The 26,742-nt window shown below is 32.4% G+C and overlaps 1 protein-coding gene across 1 annotated transcript; it reads right to left on the reverse strand.

The window, feature by feature from the left end:
• Window positions 1-9,692: 9,692 nt before the first annotated feature.
• On the reverse strand, window positions 9,693-11,293 carry LOC107015727 (SKP1-interacting partner 15). Its single transcript, XM_015216104.2, has one exon. The coding sequence runs from the start codon at window positions 11,142-11,144 to the stop codon at window positions 10,011-10,013; it is 1,134 nt and encodes a 377-aa protein (XP_015071590.1). The 5' UTR covers window positions 11,145-11,293; the 3' UTR covers window positions 9,693-10,010.
• Window positions 11,294-26,742: the final 15,449 nt, after the last annotated feature.

A 26,742-nucleotide genomic window follows, 5' to 3' on the forward strand; every position in this document is an offset into this window, starting at 1 on the left:
TATAAGTTCTCATAAGCAAGATTGTGTGTGTAGAATCACTACTATACTTCAGCTATCCCAAACAACACCAGATCTTTCAGAATGAACAAGTCTAACCAAGTATGTCATCTTACAATGAGGCACTCACAGGATCGGTACACCCGATCCACCACTAGGAATTCACTCATTGATATGAAATACATACGTGAATCATACTAAAACCATGTCCAGAACGAAGAAGGTTGTCACATAAGAATATACAGAAGAAAGCTCAAATAACACAAGATACTCTTTTCACAGTGTCCATATGAATAAAATTTCCTTCATCTAACTCAATCTCTCTATTTTTTGCCACCCACAACCAATCAATTTGATCTCCATCACAAATTACAAATACTTAATTCATCAACTTCCACATATTTCTCACAGTATCTCACTGAAGCTAACACTCTAAATGCCAACAACATCATAACTACACTATCAAAGTCTTTCTTGTAAATCCATTGTCACCTCTAAAAAATTTAAAATATGACTCTAAGTCACACCCAAGACTGATAGCACTAGTTTCAAATCTAAAGTACTTTTCCATCGAGGTACGATAATCGAATCACACTAAATGTCAACTTCACGCAAACTTTCAAATACTATTTCGCAACTACCATTCATACCATCATGTACCTCTCTCATGCCAAAACTCAAAGAAATTCTTGGTCATCCCAATAATTCTATATAGTATCAGCACAAAATCCTTACTCACCATCAAATGCCTATGTGAAACATCATAACAAGTTATGTTATAAAAAAAATAGTAGTTTCAATCTCCTCAAAATTCACGATAACTCTGATACCATTTTGTCACGACCCAAAAATGGGTGTGATGGCACTCGTCTTATCCCACCAAGACAAGTCAGCCTAAAACCCAATATCTAACAAAGTGCGGAAGTAAATGACAATCCAACAACAATTCCTATTATGAAACCAAGTTATATTAATCCAATCCCCAAAATCAGGTTGTCACGTGCACAAGCCTCTAATGTAAATATTAGAATTGAAATAAAATAGAAGTCTAAAATGAAGTTGTCTTTCAAGTAAAAACAAAGTCATAAACTGGAGTAGGAAAGTTCGCTGATTCAATTGCCTTATTGATTTGATTTATCAACCTCTTCTATACTATTTCCTTTTTAATATTTTCAACTTAATTGAATGTACATTATCAATGGCCATCCAAGACTATAGTACTATATTTTGAGGCAAGATTAGACCTAATTGATTATTTGCCTTATTTGATTAAAAAATAAAAGGAGTTTAATTTTAACAGAACTAATTAGAGCTATAAATAAAATTAAGAAAAAATAGATTTTCTTTTTCTTAATTAATCATTTGTATAGATATGGAGATCTTTTGTGACATTGACTATAAAACACTATTGGCATGTATCTATCTTTCTAAGCAAAAAATACTTTCGTTTCCAAACGACAAATTATTATAAGTGATATTTGTTTGACACTATATAATATAATGTATGACATAATAATTAGTGAGTTTTTATAGTTAATTAGCTAGTGAGCCTGAATTATTATATATTATTTCATAAAGTATTGTATTATTTTGATGAACATAATATTTGATTAAATTATATCATTTTTCATCATTATATAATATTACACATTAGGAATTTAAAGAATTAATCTACAAGAAAAATACGATACGGGGCAAGGTAAGGATTTTTTTTTAAAAAAAGAAATAGATATGAGGCTACAACATGATCAATACATGAAGTGTCCATTTGGATAAACTTAGTTTTAAGTGATTTTGACTTTTTAAGTAGTTTTTTTTTGTTTCGAAGGTGTTTGAAAAAGTTATAAAGTATTTTTAAGCTCCCAATTTTAGGCAAAAAAAAGTTCTAAAATAACTTAAAAATCAAAAGTAGGGTACCACATACTTATGACTTTTAACTTTTGACTTATAAGTTACTTTTTATAAATCCATCCAAACAGGTCCTAAATCGATCGTTACACAAAATAAAACTATTTATTATATAATGAATTTAATGATACAATACAATAAAATATAATTAACAATAAGATACAAGCAAACTTATAAACTAAACAATATAATTCAATAAGTATCATGAACCATTAAATAATGGTTAGCTACTAGTTCAACCTTTCTTTTTGTAGATGTCAACAAAAAAAATGAACATGACACTCAAGAGTACAATTTACTAAATATCAAGCACTAAACTTTCAATTAAATAGACCCCTAAACATAATGTTTTGCTCATGTAACAAAAATTCTGGTCAATTGATGAATCAAGAGATTCATTTGAATATTTTGTAAAGCTTTCAACCTTTTGGATTGGATTGTGGACTGGAGAATGGTCCTTTAGTACTATCTAATCAAAATTTATTCCTGACAATGTTTTTTTCTTTTGCTATTTTGGTAGATGAAAATGATATTGTCCAAGACCATCCTCTTAGTACCAAAAAAGATTATTGTAATATAAAATACTACATGATTAAGAGTTGGATAGACAACTTTTTATCGAGTTTATTTATATTCGAGCTCATTAGTTTACCCTCATCAATTTAAAAGATCAATCTCAACTCATGACAAAGAACTATTATACAAAGTCACGATGATATTTCCCAAAGGAAACTTATGTAAATGTACACTTCACTCATCTAATTTATCAATATGAGCGAAGTAAGTACTCTCCTTACACTTCGACTGAATATATTGTGTATCGAGTCTATATTATACATATTTTATAAATTAGATTGACCAAAGGTATCGAGCTATAATTTTCCTATTTATACGCAAGATTCATGATAATTCTCATATTGCAAAATGGAAAAAGCATTTCTTATATTATTATTGTTAACTGAAATATGGTTTGAGTTTAGAAAAGCATCACAACAAACACATATAGTACTGATACCGGTACATATTTGCAACAGAAATAGCGTTCACTAGCCACTTGTCGACCCCATCTTTGAAAAGTAGCTATTATGGATCTTCAAATTTACAAGTGAAACTCCAGAACTTTATGGCACATCACTCATTTCAAATACAGAAACTGAAAAATGACTTGTAACTTTTACCCTTGCAACATGATGTGTGAGTTCTTATTGATTGTTTTTTTTTTTCTCTCTTTCTAATTTGTATTCCTTTTTTGGTGCTTTTTTGCAAACTAGTTTCTGGTTACGCGTCACGTGCGTGTGACCATATAAATAAAAATATTTTTGCGAAGATTGTATATTAGCAATATTTTTAAGTTATTTTATATGTTATAAAATAGAAAATACAAATTACATGTTCTTAAAATTGATAAGCATTATGGTGTTTTTGTTTCTAAGATCCAAAATCCAAAAAACTATACAACTACAATATTTAAATGAATAAATGAAATGTTATGTGCTACGTTAATGAAATATGTGTAAAATCAGTAACATATAGAAATCTTTTACCGTAAAATTAATGTTATGTGTTGCAAATATTAAGCCCTAGCAAGGAAATCAAATAATAAGTGTCATGAGTGTATTATTCACTAAGAAATTTCTTTGACGAATCCAACAATATCCATAGCTGAAATTCTTGCACAAATCCAACAACACTCATAGCGTATTTTAATAGCCTTTAACTTTGACATTGATTGAGAAAAAACTGCTCAGAAAAATAATATACTCTTCTTTAGAGCCCATAAAAATGGAAAGGGGACTTGAGGAAAATAAAAATTATTATTGGCTTTATATAATACACTCACTTTAAATGATTAATTAGTCCCTTTAGCTTCTTTTCATGTATTTATCAGTGAAAATAACATATATTAATATATTAACTATGAGATTCATTGTATTGAAATCTACAACTTTTAAGATTCTAGCAATGTAAAGGTAACTGCTTCTATATTTTAGTTAATGTGCAACTTAAATCTCTACCTATTTGCTCTCATTAACTAACATTTGTCTCTTCATTTTCTTTAACATTTAAATTATTTAATTTTCATAACTCTTCAAATATTCTCAATTCATTAATAGAAAAAAAAGTTTACTGCTCAATATTTTTCAAAAATAAATAATCAAATATGAATATAACATTTTTATTTAGTATAGAAATAAAATGATAATTTAACTTTACATCTTGAAGCTTCCCACTTATAATATAATATGATTAGGGGCAGTTTTGCTTCAAGTGAACAAATTATTCACTAACTTGTTCTAAGAGTATACAACAAAAGAGAAGAGGAACGCTCGCGTTATGTCCATAAATTTAAATAATTAAACCTCAAATCTCATGATTCTCAACACACTTTATTAACACACCCTCGGGTGCTAAAGAAGTTATTGAATTTGGCTGGTGGAGCCAGCATAAGCAAGAAATCCTATTTTTAAACATTAGTTCTTGTTACTACCTTTTTCTTTTTTTAAAATGACAGGAGTGTCCGGACCAGCTACACTCCGGACCAGCTATCACACACATCGACTAATTACGCAGCATACCTACCACCGACCACCATACCACTTTTTGCTTCTTTTCCTTAATTTCTCCCTCAAGTTTTAAACATTAATTTCACCATAAATTCACACATGTACCACTAAAATAATTTACTTATCAAGAGTGGCCTGTGATTTCTACATACCAACAAAACCAAAATCAGTGGCTGCAACAAACAGGCAAAATACATATAGTGTGTTGTAACAACAAGATGCAGATAGCAACAAAAACCTCAACCTCACTATGCCTCAACTTTACCTATCTACAACCCTAACTTATGTCTCTTATGTGTATCGTACTATAGAACTTTTACTACTATTACAAAATGTTGCATAACTAATTTCGGGCAAACTAACATCAAGATGGAACCCTTGATGTTTAGACGAAATAATCAGCAACCTTTTCAGTTGTAGGACCAAGTCAAAATGCAAATAGTATCTTAACAAGTAAAAGAAAAGACGACGCACATACTGTCAGTAACTAGAAGTTGATTTTGTGTTCTGTAAGAAAGATAGTACTTCCCTTGGAGAGGCACATCAGCACAGTCCAGCGCAGTGGCATGCTCAATAATCAGGTTCTGGACATGAGCTTATTCTCTTTTAGCAGCAAAATATATGCTCTTGTTTTATGTCACTTCACATCTTCCAAAGATGATGCAGCAATCAAACATCTCAAGGGGCAAAGATAGGAAACAGTACAGAAGACATGGGACAAACTTTAGAATTGGAACAGAAAAAATGAGGACTCTATTTAGAGGATCTTTAGGTAGCTCAACTCTAGCTATCTAGCTTAGAGTGATAGCAAACCATGTCTCTTTAACACATCAATGGAAGCCATCTAGTCATGAAAGATCAACACACTTATACCCTCACAATGAATAGTTCAATCTGCGCTCAAATTTCACCGATTGTTGCTATCTTGTACAGACTCAATATCATAAAAAAAATAAACAGGAAATAGTAACAATATAATTTCCTACTATACTGAACTCTTATAACAGTCTTCCTCTGTCCAAGTGTTAACTGTACGAATCAGTAGGAAATCAAATGGTAACTGGTAAGTATTTTTGTAGATTCAGAAATCGATCCATTGAAAATAGATGTATGGACAGTCACAACCTGAGCCCCAAAAGGTGGGTGTTTGAAGTTCTTAAGCATAGCATCTTTTGGGGCTCGGAGTTGTTGCTTAACATATTCTTTTATAACTTAGAATTGTGATTCATTGGTGAAACACCTGCATATGCAGCAGAGGATAGAGGAAAGAGCAGAAGATCAAAATATAGAGTGCAGCAGGATCTAGGAACAGATCATACTCTACGCAATCACAGTCAATTTGCCACAGGAGTATAAGATCCAGGGACGTCAAAAACCTCCATCAAGAGAAACGGAGGAAAGACACAACAAAAAGTATGTTAAGTTGGAATAATTTTAAAGATGACAGTTGTGAATGGAAGCAATTGTGTGCAAGTATCACTCATAGTCTCTCCCTTTCATTAGATATGAAAAATGTATTTCCTAAAGCAAGCAACTGGAAGCAGTACAATTCCAGAAAGCAGACTACAAAGGAAAGGAAGTCTGTTTTTTTCTGGAGTAGGGCATGGAGATCAGTGCAACACCAATAAGAGTAGTTTAATGCTACAAAGTTGGTAGTGGAGTTCCTGGTTCTCTAACAATATGACCGTTTTTGCTTAATCTCCGTACTCTAACTATTAACTTCTCCTATCCAAAAAATATTTTGGATGAGCATGATCCAGATGGCAAGGGAAGGAGATGGAAGCCATCACGGGATTTGACAGAAATTGTTGTTTTTGATGAGCACGATCTAGATGGCAAGGGAAGGAAATTGCAGCCATCACAGGATTTAACAGGAATCCTTGGGCATAAAAGATTATCTGAGTTACATAATGACACCAATGGTATGTGTGATCAGAACAATCTGAACAGAATCGGAACACAAGCAGGTGATGAGGTGAATCTGCTTGAGCAATGAGCCAATAGTACAGCCCATCTCTTACAACATCGCCGTTTTCTTAAAACTATAAAGCTTCTTATTATTAAATCCCCCAGGCATTACACCCAAACACTCCACACAACTTTTAAGGAATAGGAAACTCCAAACAAACAGGTCTAACAGAGAAACGATGGAAGAGATCATTCAGTACCTCATGTTTAAGATAATTTGGAGGGAACAAAGTAGGAAGGCCACTTAGGCACAAAAAAACTTAATGTTTCAGGAAATAGTATTGATAGACTAGAAACTCTGATGTTGAAGACCAACAACGTTTTGCTTCTTTTTTCTGCTTATTTTGAAGCACACAGCAACATCCCATTTGCATAGATGCCAAACAGTTTCCTTTGTATACAACTAGTATACTGAGATTCTTCAATAAAATATTATCTGAGTTCCATAATGACACCAATGGTATGTGTGATCAGAACAATCTGAACGGAATTGGAACACCCCCCCCCCCCCCACACACACACAAAAACAGGCATTCCCCAAATACTGCACATAATTTTAAAGGAACAGGAAGCTCCAAACAAGCAGGTCTAACAGAGAAAGGATGGGAGTCGTGTTTAAGATAATTTGGAGGGAACGAAGTAGGAAGGCCATGAGACACAAGAAAAGTTGATGTTACAGGAAATAGTATCGATAGACTGGAAATGTTGATGTTGAAGACCAACAACATCTTGCTTCTTCTTTTTCTGATTATTTTGAAGCACACAGCAACTTCTCATTTGCATAGATGACTAAAAATTTCCTTTGTATACAGCTAGTATACTGGGATTCTTCAATCCTCTGTTTTAGTTAGTAAAAAGAACTTGTGAGTTTTAACAAATAAATAAATAAGTTTTCCATGTTGAGGGATATGCGAGAAATATTTGTTCATGAAATAAAAATACAAGATATAGAATATGAAACTTAAAAAACATTGAAGACAGAGATGCATCATCAAATGAAACCTTAGGAAATGTCTGACAAAAGGACGAAGATTAACCTTCTCCCACTGAACACGGAGAGCGGTGACCAGTCGCCATTATTTACACATGCTAACCAAAAGGAATTGTACAAACCCAATAAAATTATAAAGTAGTTGCACTATCTAGGACAATGCAGGTACAAGTAGAAGTGACCTACCAACCATCAACTCAGTTAAACTCTACAAGTAGCACTAAACAGCTGCTTCCACATGTACAGTGTATCAGCAACATAACAAGCGGCTACTTCAACTTGTCCTAAAATAAACATTCATAAAAAGAATAAGCCTCTATGCTCATAAGAGGATGATCAACTATAATTTATTCAAGCTCCTAAAACCACGCCTGCATTTCCAGACAAATAAGAGTTGATTCCTCTTCAAAGAGCAAAGAGCCCTTAATGAGTAAAAAATGGAAGGTAGGTGGAGGTTAGCGGAGAAGGAGGGCACTGCAACACTTCGATTTTCAAGAGAATCAAATCAATCATGAGAAAAAAGTCAAAACCATAATAGAAAGACACACCAGTTCATTAAAAGATTCCTTTTTAATGAACTCTTTAAGGGATTGAATGAGAACCACTAAGCTTTTTTTTTAAAGAATTAGTACTGTTGTATTCTTCAGCATAAGGACTGCTGGCCACCACCAAAAACATGTTACAGGGGAGTGAGAATCAAATCTGAACTTTACAGAGTATCTAGGAAATCAACCAACTTCTCTACTTCCTCTATGCAGTTCTCGAGATGTAAACTGACTTTCATCTACAAATTGGTGATGTTCACTCTAGATTCAACAATTTCACAGATCAATAAACTCCAGATATGAATATGACGACTAACCTGCTTGTTACCTCTACATCACTGAATGATACAAACTCAACCTCACACCTTATCTACACAACTCATATTTGTGTATGTGTGCTATGTGTGAGAGACAGAGAGAGAGAGACAGAGACAGAGACAGAAAGAGAGTACCAGTTCCTGTCTAAAAGATACAAAATGTACTCTCAAGAATCATTCCCTCAAAAAGTTCATGCTTCAGTTAAAAATACTATGCTAGCACAATCTAAATCTACTTTTATGCTTCCGTAGTCTATATCCTTGTGATATCAAGCAATCCATTGAATGAATCAAATTTCAAAAAGTAAATTGCCCCTCCAATAGTTGGTTGTCCCAGAGAATGTGCAGCACCCATAACTGTAGTGTTGTCAAAGGCTTGCTTAACGTGCGCTTAATTTCTCAAGTTAGGTGCAAAACAAGCTGAGTGCTTTGGACCACTTAGGCAGCAATTCAGTTCAGACACTAAGGTGTTTGTTTCATCATTCATGGATCCTTCATTACTATATCCATTCCACTCGATTATAATTTTTTCAACTCCTTTATTCATATAACTGTCTTTTTTTAATGGTAATTTATAATTGTTAGCCTACACTTCAGTTCAGACAGTAAGGTGTTTGTTTCATCATTCATGGACCCTTCATTACTATATCCATTCCACTCGATTATAATTTTTTCAACTCCTTTATTCATATAACTGTCTTTTTTTAATGGTAATTTATAATTGTTAGTTTGGTTTAGTTATTACTCGAGTTATATATACTGTTTTACTTTTATCAACATTTGAGTTTTCGTCAAGACCGCACTATATTTGCATATAAAGACTTAACAAACCAACACCTTTTTCACTCCTCACCTTTGATAACACTCTGTGATTGTAATAATAGCATGTCAATCCACCATCAATATTTGCATTCAATTGAATAAAAAAAGGTCTCAGCCAAGTAAGTAGCTTAAGAAGTACCTCTGATCCTAGTGTCCTGCTAACACTGATAAGAGTTAAGTGTCATGATCGAGAAGGGGAATAATCGAAAACTAACGTAACACTATTAGTTAGAAAAGGAGCAAATCCATCAATGGGTGACATCACTCATCACATAGTCCACATGGTATAACTTAAAATCATTACATAAGTGATCTCTATTGTTTCAACTTCATAAGCTTTGGAAATGGTACAAATTAGGTGTGAGGGTCTATCCGAAACCACCTCTCTACCTTACAAGTTAGGGGAGGTCTCCGTACACTCTACCCTCTCCAGACCCCACTTGTGAGATCACATTGGGTATGTTGTTATTGAAGCAATAGAAAAATCATAATCGCTGCTGTGCAACAAGCAATCTGATTTCATGAAGAATATAGCTAAATTACTGATGAAGCAAAGAATAGTTTGTTATGCATCATATGGAACCACAAAACTCATAAATCAAATACATTTCAAATATATGAAATAGGAATCCTTGCATACACGAAAATCAGACATCATACAACAAACAAACCAACCACTTAATTGAATTGCCGATGTACTTCAATAAATAACCATCAAGTAGTACAAAAACATTATCCTTTCTATAGGACCAAGGGTTCTAGGAGACCACTGCCTCCATCCTGTTTTAGCACGGCAATCAATATAAAACCAACATTCAGTTTCAACATTACGAGAAGTTAGAATTCCCAAATCATAAAAGTTACCATTGAAGCAAATGGTCTTCCTCCAACTCCACTTCTAAGGCACCGCATTTAGCCGAGCCTCAAACACAAATCCACGATAAAGTCCATCACTATTCCCTGGGACGCCACTGATCCACCTCCATTCCCCTTTCCCACGCTCATTTTCTTCCCAAAGTGCCAATCTTCCCACCCTCTTACCCGAAAAACAAACTCTACTCCCTCCACCAAACACCTTAAACTTACTAGAATCTTGAAAATACCTAAACATCTCAGGCGGCATTCGCCCAGCTTCTTCCCATTCCAAAGACTCCATATCCAATCTAAGTATCAAAATTGTCGAGCACGTGCTATGCAACGAATAGGACGACTTCAAACCACCAATCATCAACACCTTATCATTTTTACCAGCAAGCAATCTAGGGCGTTTCATTATATCAAAAATATCACCCCATTCATGTTTTTCTAATCTAGTCCATTGTTGACTAAACTGCAAATCCTTAACTGTTGACCTAAACAGCTTCCATTGAGACCTCCACGGGGATCCAACATCACAAAGGGCTAAAATGGTATCAGAAATCAAGATTGGACTCCTAGGCTTTGATGGTAAATTTGATGAGAATTTCAGCCAATTATTGGAAGTTGTCGACCCAGAGAAGTAAATAGCAGCTAGCTCAGTCAAGACTAGAACTTGATTAGGTGAACCCACAAGAACCGACCCATGTTTGCACCAAGCTGAACCCAATTGAGGAAGCAGCTTAAATTGACGAGTTAAAGGGTTACACACGATTAGGGTTTTGCTATTGTTACCAGGAGGTGAAACAGAAGTGGGTCCTTCAGCCCAGAGATAGAGAAGACCATGAGAGGAAGTGATGGGGTAGTGAGATCTAAACGGAAGGAAAGAAAGAGGGAATCGGAACCAGTAGTTAAGCATGGTGTCGAACACATGAAGTGCACAATGAGAAGATGAATTATTGTGTGTATGAGTGTGGGTACGGTGAGATGGTCGGAGGGCAAGGAGGGAGAGAGGTGGTTGTTGGGTGGAGATAAGGTGGAGGAACGCCGGAGAAGAGAGAGTAGCGTTGAGACATTTGCAGACACATTTGGAAACGATGATTTCACGGAGAGTTAAATGGGAGAAGATCTGATGAAGGGTATCTTGAGGTAGACGATTCAGAGGAGAAAACTCCATCGCCGGTGTACGGCGGAGGACGGCAGCGGCGGTGGTCGGAGAGATTGATTGACGAATCAGCTGTAAAGGTTTGTGCTTTGTATGTATGCCAAAGAAGAAAGAAAGGGGTTTTCTTGTTTTATTGACTGCTTTGTCACATTGTATCAGGTATGAGAGTTGGGAACCAAAATAAGCCACAAAAATATAAAAGTAACCAAAATAAGCCACTATTTTAGTAAGTAACTAAAATAAGCTTAGTGGAAGAAAAAGTTCCACTATATCCAATAATCTAAACGTTTTCCGTTAGTTTCATAACGTTTATTTTTAATATATAACGGAACTTTTTCTTACACTTTATAAAGTGGAGTTTTTTCTTTCACTTTATAAGGTGAAACTTTTTATTCCATTTTATAAAGTGGAGCTTTTTATTCCACTTTATAAAGTGGTACTTTTTATTACACTTTATAAGAAAAATATTATTTCACGTCTTGAAAAAGCTTTTTCAGTGTTGTCATATAAATTATATTGATTTGATATGTCATTAAAACGAAAAAAATATTTCATTATGTATTTTTATTATTTTATTCTGAAAAATCTATTTAAGGACGTTTATACATAGTTGATAGCACCTACAACATAAATCTTCTATATTTGTTCATTTCAATCTAAAAAAAATATCTTCTACACCTAAAGTTAAAGTTTCAATTTATTGGGATGGCGAAATTATACATGACGGAAATACCATTTATTATAATTGTCCTCCCAAACACAATGCTAAATATCCAATAAATGTCCGATATCTAAATTTATTTCATCAATTTATTAAAAAATGGGTATAAACAGTACGATTATAATTTGATTATAGCCGGAAAATACCCTACTTCATTTTTATCACAGGACAAGTAAATTTTGAAGAGTGAATTATCTATAATGACGAATCGTTGACCGACTTTTTAAGGGTTCCAAATGACTATATAGATCAAATCAAGTCAACAATACTTGGAATCTATGTTAGGAAGGAGCCTAAGATTAGTGAACAACGTTCTCCTTTATCAGTCGATGTTCATCCCTAATAAGAAAATCATAATAGCATTGATGGATTTCCGGTAACTCAATCTACTGACTTTTCTAAAATGACTCATTATCAAAATATTCTTACCGGCCGATATGATTTTGATTTAAACAAAACTATCAATGATAGTGATCGGTAATGCTCAATTATTATGTTTCAATTATTATTTGTTGATTTTGTCAATTATTTATTAATTTATATTATTTATTATTCTTATTATTATATATTTTTATAGCGGTTTACCTCAGCAAGATAGGGATATTGCTCCAAGTTATGGACTGAATAATTATTTTGGTCAGTCCTCACACTTTGAAATGACGGAAAATGTTGGGACATCCTCGAATTTTCATGTCTCGCCTACTTTTGATGCAGATGATTATCGCTATGTCTAACACTTATTTTTTTATTTGAGTAAGTTAATTGCATGAGCCAAATATTTATATTTTTTTTACATATATAGAAAAGATACTACACAAGATGAGCCCATTGATCCTGTGAATATCGATGATCGTGACCTTCCTAATTACGGCTCACCTTCAGCTAGTGATAGTGATGATTTGTCTAATGCTGAGGAATCAGGAGATGATGTTCCATTTGAGGCATCATCTAGTGATGATGATTTTTTGACTCCCAACCGATCGCCAAGACCAATGTCCATGAGTCCGTTTCATAATCATGAAATTCCTATCTTGATCATCATCTCGAATGGTCCAGATATCTTTGGTGATACACGTGATGAATATATATTACAACGTACGTGGCATGAACCAGAAGATTTCATGAATGATGCTATTTATATTGAAAAAGACATGTTATTCAATTCAAAGAAGCAGTTGCAAAGAGCAGTTAAACTTCTACATTTGAACATAGCAAGGAAGTGCTTTGTTATTAAATCAACAAAGAAATCATGGCGACTTGTTTGCAGGCGTGTAGAACAAGGATGTCGAATTAGGTTGACTTCTTTTACTGATAAACATACTAACATGCGGAAAGTTGGAAGACACATTAAAGAACATACATGTGATATGGGTACGTGCCGCGAAGGGCATTTCAACTTGGATGTTGAGATGATTGCTAACGTCCTCCGTGTTGATATAGAAAGAACGCCAAGGTACAATTTTATCCCTAGATAATTTTTATTTAATAAGGGAATATTCATTTTTTATTTGATAATTAATATTATTATTAATTTCAGGTTTCCCATCAAAGACTGTCAAACAGTTGTTCTTAAAGCATATGACATTTCAGTAAGTAAAAGAAAAGTCTATCTTGATCGCAAGCAGGCTTTTGAAAAAGTCTATGGTACTTGGGAGTGTTCTTTTGCCGAGTTGCCAAGGTTCGTGGAAGCTTTGAAACACTTCAATCCTGGAACAGTAGTCAATTGCATGTTGATAGTCAAGACACATATTGGTGCAGAAATAGTCAAACAATAAAATCCACCATGTGGGAAAATTATGGAAATTTGTTGATATTTTTTCGGAAAAAAAAATAATCAGAAAATGTTTCAACTTAAAGCTAGACAAAAAGATGAATTTTTGTGTACTTTATGACATAAATACTTTTATTTTGTCTTATATTTTACGATATTCTGCCTCTTAATTTATTTTATTTTATTTTCATATGATTTTGAAGTAGTGTTACTATTGAAACTTTTATAGGACGTGTAAACCTAAAGTATTCTATCAATGAATTTAGATGACTTCCGAACCAAAACTAAATTAAGTCTAAGGTTGAAAGTAAATCAAACCAAAATCACATTCTAAAAAAAAAATAAAATTTTCCTACAAGTACAAGGCTGCAATCTTACCTATTTTTGCACCTAAAGAAACGAATATGAGTTGTATGTTGTCGGGTTGTGCTACTCCAAAATTTCAATTTGTTTAGTGTGGGGCCGCTTCAAACTGTCGGATTGGGACCATCTTCAAAGTGGATTTTTTTTTTGGAAGCCATGAAAAGGAAAAGGAGAGAAGGTGAAGGTGAAGATGAAAAGGTAACTTTTTATAAAGTGGAAGATTTTCTTCCAATTTATAAAGTGGAATAAAAAGTTCCACTTTATAAAGTGGAAGAAAAAGTTCCGTTATATATTAAAAATAAACGTTATGAAAGTAACAGAAAACGTTTAGAAAATTGGATATAGTGGAACTTTTTCTTCCACTAAGCTTATTTTAGTTACTTACTAAAATAGTGGCTTATTTTGGTTACTTTTATATTTTTGTGGCTTATTTTGGTTCCCAACTCTGGCTATGATGATGGGGAAGTGTTTTTTTTTTCTTCTAATTCTTTTTTTATATTATGTGCACTTGCCAAATTGGATCAATAAATTATTGCAATTTGCAATTTGCAATTGATTTGATAACATCGCGTACTAAGGTAGAAAGTTAATAAATAATACGATATTATTTTGTTTTCAAAAGTTTAGATTGATTGTGTTTGTTGTTGCATTAATTATATAATTGTAGTTCTTGCTTTTAATATTTATTATTCAGTTATTGTTTATTGCATTTCAATTATTAGGTTAGTTTTATAGGATTTTTACGGCTTCCCTTATTACTAGTTGTTATCTTTTCTTATTCTTTATATTTAAACGGGGAAAATGATAAATATATCATCGAACTATCGTAAATGGTATGCAGATATCTCACGTCACACTTTAGGGGTATTGGTGTCTCTACCGTCCAAAAACTAGGAGCATATATACCATTTATACTAACGAAAATACACATTCATAATCTTACCCACCGACCCGACGTCGGATCAATGGATAAGATTGTGTCACGCATCCTTATTTAGTCTTTCCGTTAGAGTGAATGACATATACGCTCTAGTTTTTGAACGATAGGGGCACCAATATCCCAAAATCTGACTAATGGTATCTGCATATCATTTATGATAGTTCGCGGGTAATATTTGTCCTTTTCCCCTATTTAAAATAATTATATTTCCGTTAGAGTGAAGGACATATACGCTTTAACTTTAGAACGACAGGAGCACCAATATCTCAAAAGTATGACGGATGGTATATACATACCAATTATGATAGTTCAAGAATATATTTATCCTCTTTTCCCTAGTTAAAATAGTTATATTTAAGTCAAGGATCATTTTATAATACTTTTGATAATAGTAATAAAACTTGTACATACTATAATCTCTATCAAACCCCACTTATAAAGTTCTACTAGACATCTTACTATTGTTGATTAACCTCTTCATGTAATACCAAGTAAGCAAAAGGGTTTTTTTTAAAAATGCCTATATATATTTGAAACTGTTATAAAAAAATTTTATTTTCGCTAATAACTTAAACTTATCTTAAATGTTTCTTTAGAATCTAAAATTGTCCTTCTATTAAATATTAACCATACAATTATACGAAATGACCTCAATCATTCACGATCCAACTCAACATAAAACTCATTTTAAATTATTACAACCAAGCAATATAATTATTTTTTCACTTCCCATTTTTAATTAATTTATGTACCAATAACTAAATGATAAATTGGTTAACAAACTAGGATGAAGTAAACAATTCTTGAACGATTCCCAAGAATGCGAGGACATGAATTATTTTTTAAATATTTGCACTACTTTTTAAGAATCTTGTTTTGTATTTACAAATTGTATTGATTTTTTTATTAGTATGGACAGAAGCTAGCATGAACAAGAATTACAATAAGTTCTTAAAATTAATGGTATAGGAATTGGTTAAAAATGAGAGGAAAAAAAAAGAGATTTTATTGCTTAGTTGCTTTAATTTTAAAAATAAATTCTGTGTTTTGGGTTGTATTAATTTCTTATGCGGATAACTAAATTAAGAACACGTATTTAATCAAGTGTCATAATTACTTTATTAATGAAGAGGCAATTTCAAATTTAAAAATAGTACTCATTAGAGATAAATTTAATTCAATAGACAAACGAAGGATATTTTGAGTCAATTCTAATATACTAACTCACGAATATTTTTAATCAATGTTATAATAAAGATTGTACTACATGCTTAGATTAATATTCATTCGGACGAAAGAAAATATTATGAAAAATGCTTTTCCAAAAATAAGTGATTTTTTAAATTTATTTCTTATTTGATAACACTTATGAAAGAAAATGTATTACTATTTTAAAAGGATTGAATTAGAAAGTGGGATATTGGGGGCATTTTGGGGGTGGGGGGTGGGAGTATACAATGAGTTTGGAGAATTAATTATAAAATTTATTTTCCCTACCGTCACTAATAAACTCATTTTTAAATTAATTTGATCAATTAAATATAAAAAAATTTTCCTACAAAAACACCCTTAATTAATTAGTACACCTACTAATTTGTTTTTTTAACTATACTAAATTCAGTATAATCTAATGTGAAGAAAATGTCATAATGAGATGTTTTCATTTGTCCTTTTGTTTTTTTGTTGCGACATATATAAGCAAACAAATTTTCATAATTGTCATAATTAGCCTATAAAAATTTTCGCTTATATTCTGTATGTATATTAAAGTTCAGTTAAATTTAAATTTGCGTGAAAAATTAATAAGAATCAAAAAAACTCAATACGAGACATTTTGATTAAGGATGAAGAAATACTTATCATTCTACCACGACCAATTTAGCCACTTGATTGCGACACACTATGCTCTATGAATACAATGGGTGTTTTCTGTTTGTTATTCGCTCTTAATTTGAAAATTTGAAATTTTGTGAAGTATTTGGTGGTGGTTATGGTGGTTTGAAGAAGAAAAATGAATATAATGTTTGATCGGGCTGCTTATCATTTGGTTTGGTTTAATTTTGAATGTTATTAATTATCGATTTATAAACATGTTAAATTGATAATTAAACCAATAAAATATTTTGTTATCAATAATTCGTTAATCAATCATCAGTCTTTAAATGATTTTCAATTATTGCTTTAACCAATATGAAACTATCATATACGGCAAGTGAAAGTCCCTATTATGTACTTTCATTCAAGAGAATTCAACATCTAAAAGTTAACACGAACTTACTACAAATTTATACAGTTATATACATATTTCATATTGATTTTAAAACATTTTTCATTTGCGAAAATTTGAGTAGTGAAATTTTTAACCATTTAAGAGATTTATTTTTTTTAAAAAAAATCCTGCAATATATTTGATAAACAAAAATCTCATGATACACTTGTGTAAATATGAATTTAATTTTGTATACATTCTCCCAATTTTTTGTTTTAAGGCCATCTCTTGTCTTATGGGCTTTCCTTATCGTAACTTTGTCAACAATTCGCACTCTTATGATACTTTGCAGAGGCGTCTACCGTTACAAGTTTAATAGAATTTAATTGCTTTAGCTTAAATTTTATAATTATGTTATAAAATTCTTTAATATGCACAAATAATCTATTAAGAATCTAATAAGTAAATAAAAAAAATAATCTAGGGTTTATAAATTAGAAAATCTCGATTTCGCCTTTGTAGATAGTTTTGATTGGATTGCTTGTGAATGAATGGTTGATTTAACTTAGATTCCTTCGGTTTCTTTATTTTCTTCTAATTCCAAGTGGTTTTCAAGAATTTTGGTGCGTTTCACTCAAATATAACAATAGAATCAAGACGTTCGATTCATTAAAAAAAATGAATTAATATAAATATTACGAATAGATAAAATATATAGGGAAAGTAGAATTACAACAAATTTGACTAGGATGCATGTTCTCAGTGGATAAGTATGACAAGTGTCTATTTTGTCACATTTCTCATACTAAATCTTTAATTGGGGTCTTGCCTCATTGATTGTTTATGGTTCTCTGTATCTTTTTTTTATAAGATTTTTTTTATAAAAAAAAATTATTTTTCTCTTTTTTGTTATATTAATAATCTTTTTTATCTTGAAAATTAGGAGAATTGGGGATGACCATGGAAATAATTAAGCTTAACGTTTTTGGAGTTTTAGAAAATCTGTGCATGCATGGTGCTTCCATTAGAAAATTGATTCAAGTAACGTATTCGGGCAATCCGTTCCTATCATTCATTCGTCAGGAACAAAAAAGGGTACTTTGCCAATGACGTTTGTCCAAATTTTAAATATATGAAAAATAAATCAATCAATTATAATGTCATAGTTGTACGATAAAATCAAGTTAAAAGTCATGTTTTTAATATTATGCATATGAGAATGACATTGTAAGCCCACAAACATTTGCATTCTTTAAAATTCCTACGGAGTTGATGAGAGTGGCGGACGCAGGATTGGGTGTCAATTGTTATAGTAAAAGTTATAAATAGGCTAGTAGGGCTTGAACTACATGACCTCATATAATGTTTGTAAGCTCCTAACCAATAATAGACTAAACTTCAACTTGTTTCAAGAAGTGTCAGTTATGTATTTATGTTTATAAAACTTAAATTTAACCATTATATACAATATAATTTAACCATTATATACAATATAATGACATTGTAATTTGTATGCTCTCCTCGTTAATAAGCTTGATATCAAAGTAGTGATCATATTTCACTTCTAAGTCTTTCTGTCTCATTTCTTTGGCTAATTTGAGACCTTATTTGATGTAGGTGATGCTCAACCTAATTAAATTACATATATTTAATCATTATTTATCTAATTGTAGTTTAAGTGATATTTATATTGGTATATATTTTGATGTGTGTAAGATGAATTTTGAGGTATTTGAAGACAATTCAGAGTTAAACAGAAAAGAAACACCCCAAAAATGAGCATACGTCCCAATTATGCACTACAAAGTGATTGTACTCAACATTTAGCCATATCTTTTAAAAAATTTCAAGGTACACCTATGTTGAAATTGAACTGATGACACATATAAAAATACAATCTTAAATATGATTTTTATTTTATTTTATATTTTTGACATATTTTGGGAGTAGAAGAGAAGGTATGAACTTCGTGAATTTAATAGATATATAGCTAATTCATCGTGCTTAATTATTATGTCATGAATATGAGAAACTGAAAGTTAGATGTACAGTGAATCTGAAAAGTTGGTTACACATTCTGTTACAATATTAGTTAGAGTAAATTGTGGTTAAATTAGATTAACTAGATCATATAGCTGTAGTTAGTACACACTATATATAGCTGAATATAGATATTTTGTAAAGTTGGATCTCGTATTTTTTATCTCTACAAGAAAATTGCAACACTATCTCAGGGAATGTCATCTATTTCCATATACTACTCGAGACTTAAGGAGCTATGGTTGGAATTTCACTCACTCCTGCCTGTACCTGGTTATTAATGTACTGGTTCACAAGATTATGCAGTGCATTTTGAGTACCAACGCTTGATGCAATTTCTTCTAGGTTTGAATGAATCTTACAATTAGTGCAGGAGCCAGATCATGATGATGGATCCTGCACCTAGTGTTAACAAAGCCTACTCTTTAGTAATAGCTGAGGAGAGTCAGAAGATACTTGGTAAGGCTTACTCTGTTGGTGATGTGTCTCCTCCAAATAGTAGTTTGAATGAAGTGTTATCCTTCTTCAGTGGGAACAATATACGCCAGATCTTCTTAGGATCTCCTTCAAGAAGATCAAACTCTGGTGGAGCAGGATCAGGATCTGGAATTGGTTGTTTCAATTTCATACCTAAGAAAAATTATAATAGTCTCTTATATTGTGACTATTGTAATTGGAAGGGTCATATACGAATTCAGTCTTATAAGCTCCATGGCTATCCTGCTGACTGGAAGGGCAGGAGAAGTCCTTCCCCTAGTTAATCTAATCTTGTAGGTTCCACTAACAGCCCTGGTGCTCCTCCAGGTGGTGGTAACTCTGCTGCTCCTCCAGGTGGTAGTAACTCTAATACTAGTGGATCATATGCTTTTATGACTAATGTTCCACCTGCAACTTTATCTCACCAATCGCATTCATCTCCACAACCACAGCCACATCCTCACTTCTCTCATTAACAGTATGTGCAGATATTACAACTCCTAGAATCTGGTCATGGAAAGAATGACACTGATTCTACTGTAAGAACCACATGTATATATTCTACTGCTAAGTGGATAATTGATCTTGGTGCTTCTAAGCACATGGTTTATAATTTACAAATGTTAACACATTATAAACTGATATCTGTATCTCAAGATGGAAGAGTTTACTTGCCTACTGGTAATCTTGCCACAGTCAAACACGTTGGTTCATCTCAGATCTTAGGAGGGATTGAGATCACAAATGTTCTCCATATTCTTGAGTTCCACTGTATTTGTTGTTTGTGTCTAAACTCACAAAGGAACTAAACTGCATTGTTCTCTTTTATCCTGATTTTTGTATTTTTCTAGACCTCTTTAATGGGAGAGTGAGGGGGATTGGCAGGTTGGAGAATGACATGTATGTTCTTACCATTGTATGTCAGTTACATCCAGAAAGAACTCCACTGTAGGCACTCCAGATTCAGTCTACTACAGTTCCTTCTAGAATAAGTATGTCTGTATGTCATAAAAGATTAGGTCATGTTCCTTTCACTCTCTTAGAAAGTTAGGTTGTTTTACACATCTACATAATTTTACTGATATTCCTTGTATTGTGTGCCCATTGGCTAAGCAATCAAGACTATTGTTTCCTTTAAGTAATACTACTAATTCTTGTTATTTTCACACATTACATGCTAATGTATGGGGTCCGTACAGAGTTTCTACTCATAATGGTAAGAAGTATTTTTTAACCGTGGTAAATGATCATTCCAGATATACCTTCTTATTCTTACTAATATCCAATTCTGAAGTTATAGTAGCACTCAAAAGGTTCTTGATCATGATTGGCAATGCCTTTAGTTCTTCAGTCAAGATTCTTAAAACTGATAATTGGTGTGAATTTTTTAATTCCCAAGTCACTGAACTTCTCCAATCGTTAGGTATCTTGCACCAAAGTTCTTGCATTTACACCCCTCAACAAAATGGTATTGTTGAAAGAAAACATAGACATATACTAGATGTACTCTTAGATTTCAATCTAGCTTGCCTCTTAGATTTTGGGGTGAGTATGTTCTTACTAGTGTATATCTCATAAATAGATTACCTTCTACTGTGCTCAAGGGTAAGACACCTTATGACCTGTTCTTTCTTCAGTCTCCTTCTCTTACACACCTTAGAGTGTTTGACTACTTGGCCTTTGCAACTAAGGTGAGGAAGGTTGACAAGTTTGCTCCTAGAGCTGTTCCTACAGTATTCCTTGGATTCCACTCTCCAGAAAGGCTACAAAATTTTTTCATTACACACTAAGGAGTTCATGGTGAGCAGGGATGTCATCTTCAAGGAGGAGGTTTTTCCTTTCCTTCACACCTCCTCTACTTGTTCTCCTTTGTTTCCAGTGGTTCAGCTCACAGACTCTTCTCTATTTCCTGTGGATAGTCCTCTCTTTCCTGATCAGTCTATATCTCCTAGTCCTGATATTGTTCCTTCTAATTATACTTCTCCATCCCTTGATCACTCTATGTCTCCAAGTCCTACAGATTCAATTGTCCCTAACCATTAAAAAGATCCTCTCGACCTTCTAAACCTTCCATTTTGGCATCATGACTATATTACCACCAAACCTAAAACCTCTAGTTTATATCCCTTATCCAATCATGTCAGCTATCAGTGTTTATCTGTTCCTTATGCTGCAACCTTAGCTGCTTATTCCAGTACCACTAAGCCTAAAACATTCCATGAGGATGCTATTGACCCCCTTTGGGTGAAAGCCATGCAGGCTGAAATCACAGCTTTAGAGGAGAATAATACTTGGAGTATTACTGACTTACCTCCAGGAAAACATCCTATTGGCTGCAAGTGGGTTTTTAAAGTGAAATATTTGTCCTATGGAGCTATTGAGAGATACAAGGCCAAATTAGTTGCTAAAGGTTTCCATTAGCAGGAAGGCTTGAACTACTCTGAAACTTTCTCCCCTGTTGCCAAGATGGTTACAATGAGATCTGTCTTAGCTATTGCAGCTGCTCGACACGGCCTATTTTTCAAATGGATGTCCACAATGCCTTTATTCAAGGTGATCTTCTTGAGGATGTTTATATGGTGATTCCTCCTGGTTTTGGCAAATAGGTGGAGTCTGTCAAGGTCTACAAGTTGCACAAGTCACTATATGGGTTAAAATAGACACCTAGACAATGGAACCTTAAACTGACTGAGGCATTAACTCAGTTGGGATTTGTTCAAAGTCATTATGACTACTCTCTATTTACTAAAAGAGAGACTAAGGATTTGATCGTGGTTCTTGTGTATGTTGATGATCTCCTGGTGACTGGAAGCTGTAGTGACTTGATAGTCAAAACCAGGAATGACCTTCAACTCAGATTTAAGATGAAGGATCTAGGAGAATTAAAGTTTTTCTTTGAATTGAGTTTTCCAGAACCAAGGAGGGGTATGTTATGAACCGCGCAAATATGCTTAGAGCTTATCTCAGAAATGGGATTAAGTGGTGCTAAACCTGTTCATACACCACTGTATCCAAATATGAGACTCATATCTATTAAATATGACTCACACATACAAGATACAAACACTATAGCAAGAGATAAACCTCTAACAAATGTTGGCAGATTCAAATACTTGTAGGAAGATTATTGTATCTAACTATGACCAGGGTGGATATTTCTTTTGAAGTACAAGTTTTGAGCCAGTATATGCATGCCCCTAAAGAATCTCATATGGAAGATGAACTTAGATTAATCAGGTATATCAAGTCAGCACTTGGATTAGGCTTGTTCATGCCCTCTCAAAGTTCAGAATTATTGACAGTTTACTGTGACTCAGATTGGGGCACCTGTGTGCAAACAAGAAGATCTATTACTGGATACTTGATGAAATTTAGTGGTGCTCTTGTTTCTTGGCAATCAAAAAAAACAAGAGATTGTAGCTAGAAGTTCTGCTGAAGCTGAATTCAAAAGTATACCATCAATTGTGGCTGAGATTACTTGGCTTATTGGCTTATACAGTGAACTAGGAGTGAAGATCAAACAACCAGTTGATCTATTTTGTGATAGTATAGCTGTAATACAAATTGCAACCAATCCTATCTTCTATGAGAGAACTAAACACTTTGACATCGATTGTTACTTTGTTAGAGAAAAACTACTCAAAGGAATGATAAAAACTCATCATGTATCTACAAGAGAGCAGCTGACAGATTTACTTACAAAAAGTTTATGGAAAGCTTCACACTTGCATCTAATGTCCAAGCTAGGATTGAAACACACATTTCAACCATCAGCTTGAGGAGGGGTGTCATGAATATGAGAAACTGAAAGTTTGCACAGTGAATTTGGAAAGTTAGTTACATATTCTGGTACAATCTTAGTTAGAGTAAACTATGGTTAAGTTAGATTAACTAGATCGTATAGTTGTAGTTAATACACACTATATATCTGAATGTACATATTTTATAAAGTTAGATTCATTTTTTGATGAATGAAAGTTACAGTTCTTTCTCTCTGTTAATGGACTGTTAAGTCATATCTTTGAATCTCCATAGTTGAATTCTTCATATTATGTATAAATTATTAATGTGGTCCGGTTGATTCTAATTTCATAAATATATAAATATTAGATTAACTCGAATAAACTTGGGAGATTTTTATGAGCAATATTAACTCTATTAAACAATAAATTAGTTAATTCAACTGGATAGCTCAACATTGTTAATTAACTTACCCCCTATAACATTCTCTCCTATTGAATTTTGTCTCTAAGTTTGCTTACTTTCTTATTTTCTAGTTTTGTAGTCTCTATTAAAATAACTATGTTGATGGTTAATCACAAAATTTTGTGGGCTTGCTATGTTGATCTTATTACTTTATTATTTGTACAATTGTTTATATCAAAAAAGACTTAAAAATTGATACTATAAGTGTTGGTCAAGACTCAAGACAATCATTGAAAAATCGAATTGATGTTTTGATTCTTATTCTTTCCATAATGGGTCTTTAGTGTTATTCTCTTATTATTTGTGCGTTGACATTAGTAATGAACAATGTTTTAAAAGATGGGGCGTGAGATAAGACATTTTATACGGTATGGAACGAGATGTAAATTTCGAGATATAAGGTGTTAGTCTTATAAATCTATGAGGCATAGTCTCATTTATATTTAATTTTATAATTTTATTACGAAAAAAAAAGTAAAAGTAAAATTTTCAATTGTTTTACAAATAAATTTTATTAAATAACAAACACACACACACGTATATATTTTATAATTTTTTATTTGGGAAAGATATTAATCACCAATATCGAAGAAAAAAAAGTATTACGATTTGTGTTTGAGAAATTTCATTATACCAATAATAAAAATATAATTTAAAGCAAAAAAAGTTTAAAAATAAATAAATAAAACCCTTAGAGAATACATTTTTACACCCAGAGCTTACGTCCCAAATTTAGGACTTAAACCCTATGAATCTATCCATGCCTTACATTTGTGTTCCACCAGTGCGTTTTTGGTGTGCTCCGCCCCGAGGCTCGCTTGGGATTCGTTTTTGAAAACACTGATGTTAACTTAAGATTTTAACACATAATTTGTATAATATCTATGAGGCAAGCACCGAATGTTAGACATTGGGCGTGCTTAGGACGTAAGTATATTATTAAGCCCCACACTTTAGTCTCTGAGCGTGCTTAGAGTGTAAGTACATTATTAGGCCTCACACTTAATCTCAGAGCGTTTTGCTAAAACCCCACTCCTAAACGAACTAGCTCCGAGTAAGTTTCAATAGAGTCTTTTAAAATATTAATAATGAATAATAACAAATTTATCCATAAAATAACGTCACATAAATTCATAATCATATTACTAAGTTTGATATACTATCGGTATAATTAAAATATATTTAATATTGTCTGAAGACATGTATGATTAAAAAAAAAAGATAAAGAGTGTTGAACCCCACTGCCCCACCCTTTTTCTTCTCTTGAAAATAAATTCTAAAGTAGCACAACAACCATTCTTCATTTCCTTTATTCTATAAAAAGCAAAAGCTCTTATTGCTAATTAATTATCTTTTTGTTCGTTAAATTATTGTCACCATTTATAAAATTTTATATCTTAAAAAAGTAATGGTATATATTCATCATTTTGAAATTTTGAATTCGTATATATATGGTGATGAATATATAGGAAAAACTAATGTAATTTGCATTAATTTATTATCATAACATGCACAACACTCATGGTTAATAAACGTGCAATATTATTACTCTATTGCCATCACAAAATCATGGTTCATAAACAATATGGATATATTGTGATTCTCAATCTATATAATAGATATGTAAAAGAATATTTTATCTTAAGCTAGTTATTTAAATGTTTCAAAAAGGAGAACCCCATGTTAAAAGTAGATTTTATTAAACTTTAGCCATGACAACAACCAAATTAAAGTAGTTATGTTCAAACTTTTAATTAATTTCCTTAGTTCTCATTTGCAATTTGATGCCATCTTAAGACAATTTTGTCTTTATAAATGGAGTAGAAAACTTTCAATGACTCTTCCCACCTTCATAAAATGTCTACAATACTAAAAATGCAAAAAATGAATTGGTGTCCCTTGAAGGTACTCTTCAACTTGCAAAAGAAAAAAATCTCATCCATCCAATGGAAATCAATATCAACTCAAAGGTAATATTATATTCCTTCACTAACCTCTATGTATGATAATTGTTCCACATGCAATAAATAATTGGAATCATATCAAGCTAATGTTTAAAATCGAATTATGCTTTTTAGATGTTTGTAATATGATAGTAGAATCAGATTTATTGTGATATGTTATTTAGTCGATAGGTCTGAAATTTTATGAAATGGCTGTACGGGATTTAGCCAATTGTCTTGATCGTGGAATATTATTGAGAAATAGGAATTTGTATTATCAAAGGATTTCCTGCGACTATTTCTAATACGAAATGAGTCAATCATCCACTTTGATATCTTATTAAACAAAAATGGTGATATTGTTCCTCCATTGATCAAGAATTTCAATTTTTGAAAAATATCATGATTGTTCAATAAAAAGAGTTTTAATTTTTTCAAATGACAATTTAAAGACCTATATGGGGGGCATGGGAGATAAGTGTTATCAGTAATGCACCATCATTTTGGGGGATGCACAATCAGACTCATTATATAGGCTTGACGATTCTCAACTGATGAATCTATCTTTAGAGTTTTTTTTTTCATTTTTGGGGATGCACAATCAGACTCATTATATAGGCTTGGCGATTCTCAACGGATGAATCTATTTTTAAAGTTTTTTTTCATTTTGAGGAATGCACAATCAGACTCATTATATAGGCTTGAATATTCTCAACTGATGAATCTATCTTTAGAGTTTTTTTTCCTTTCACTAATCATCTTTAGAGTAAAGTTTAATTTAGAGTAACATTATAGTGTTAATCTCTTAAAATTTATGGAGTCATGCAACCTAAAAAAGGGATAAATTAGTTTAATTTAGAGTAACATTATAGTGTTAATCTCTTAAAATTTATGAAGTCATGCAACCTAAATAAAGGGATAAATTAATGGATTAGTAGGT

This window comes from Solanum pennellii, chromosome 4 (genome assembly GCF_001406875.1).
Source record: "Solanum pennellii chromosome 4, SPENNV200".
Taxonomy (NCBI): domain Eukaryota; kingdom Viridiplantae; phylum Streptophyta; class Magnoliopsida; order Solanales; family Solanaceae; genus Solanum; species Solanum pennellii.

What these genes read in the sequence shown, in the direction of transcription:
- LOC107015727 (XM_015216104.2), bottom strand. Translation starts at nt 11,144, where the DNA reads ATGGAGTTTTCTCCTCTGAATCGTCTACCTCAAGATACCCTTCATCAG.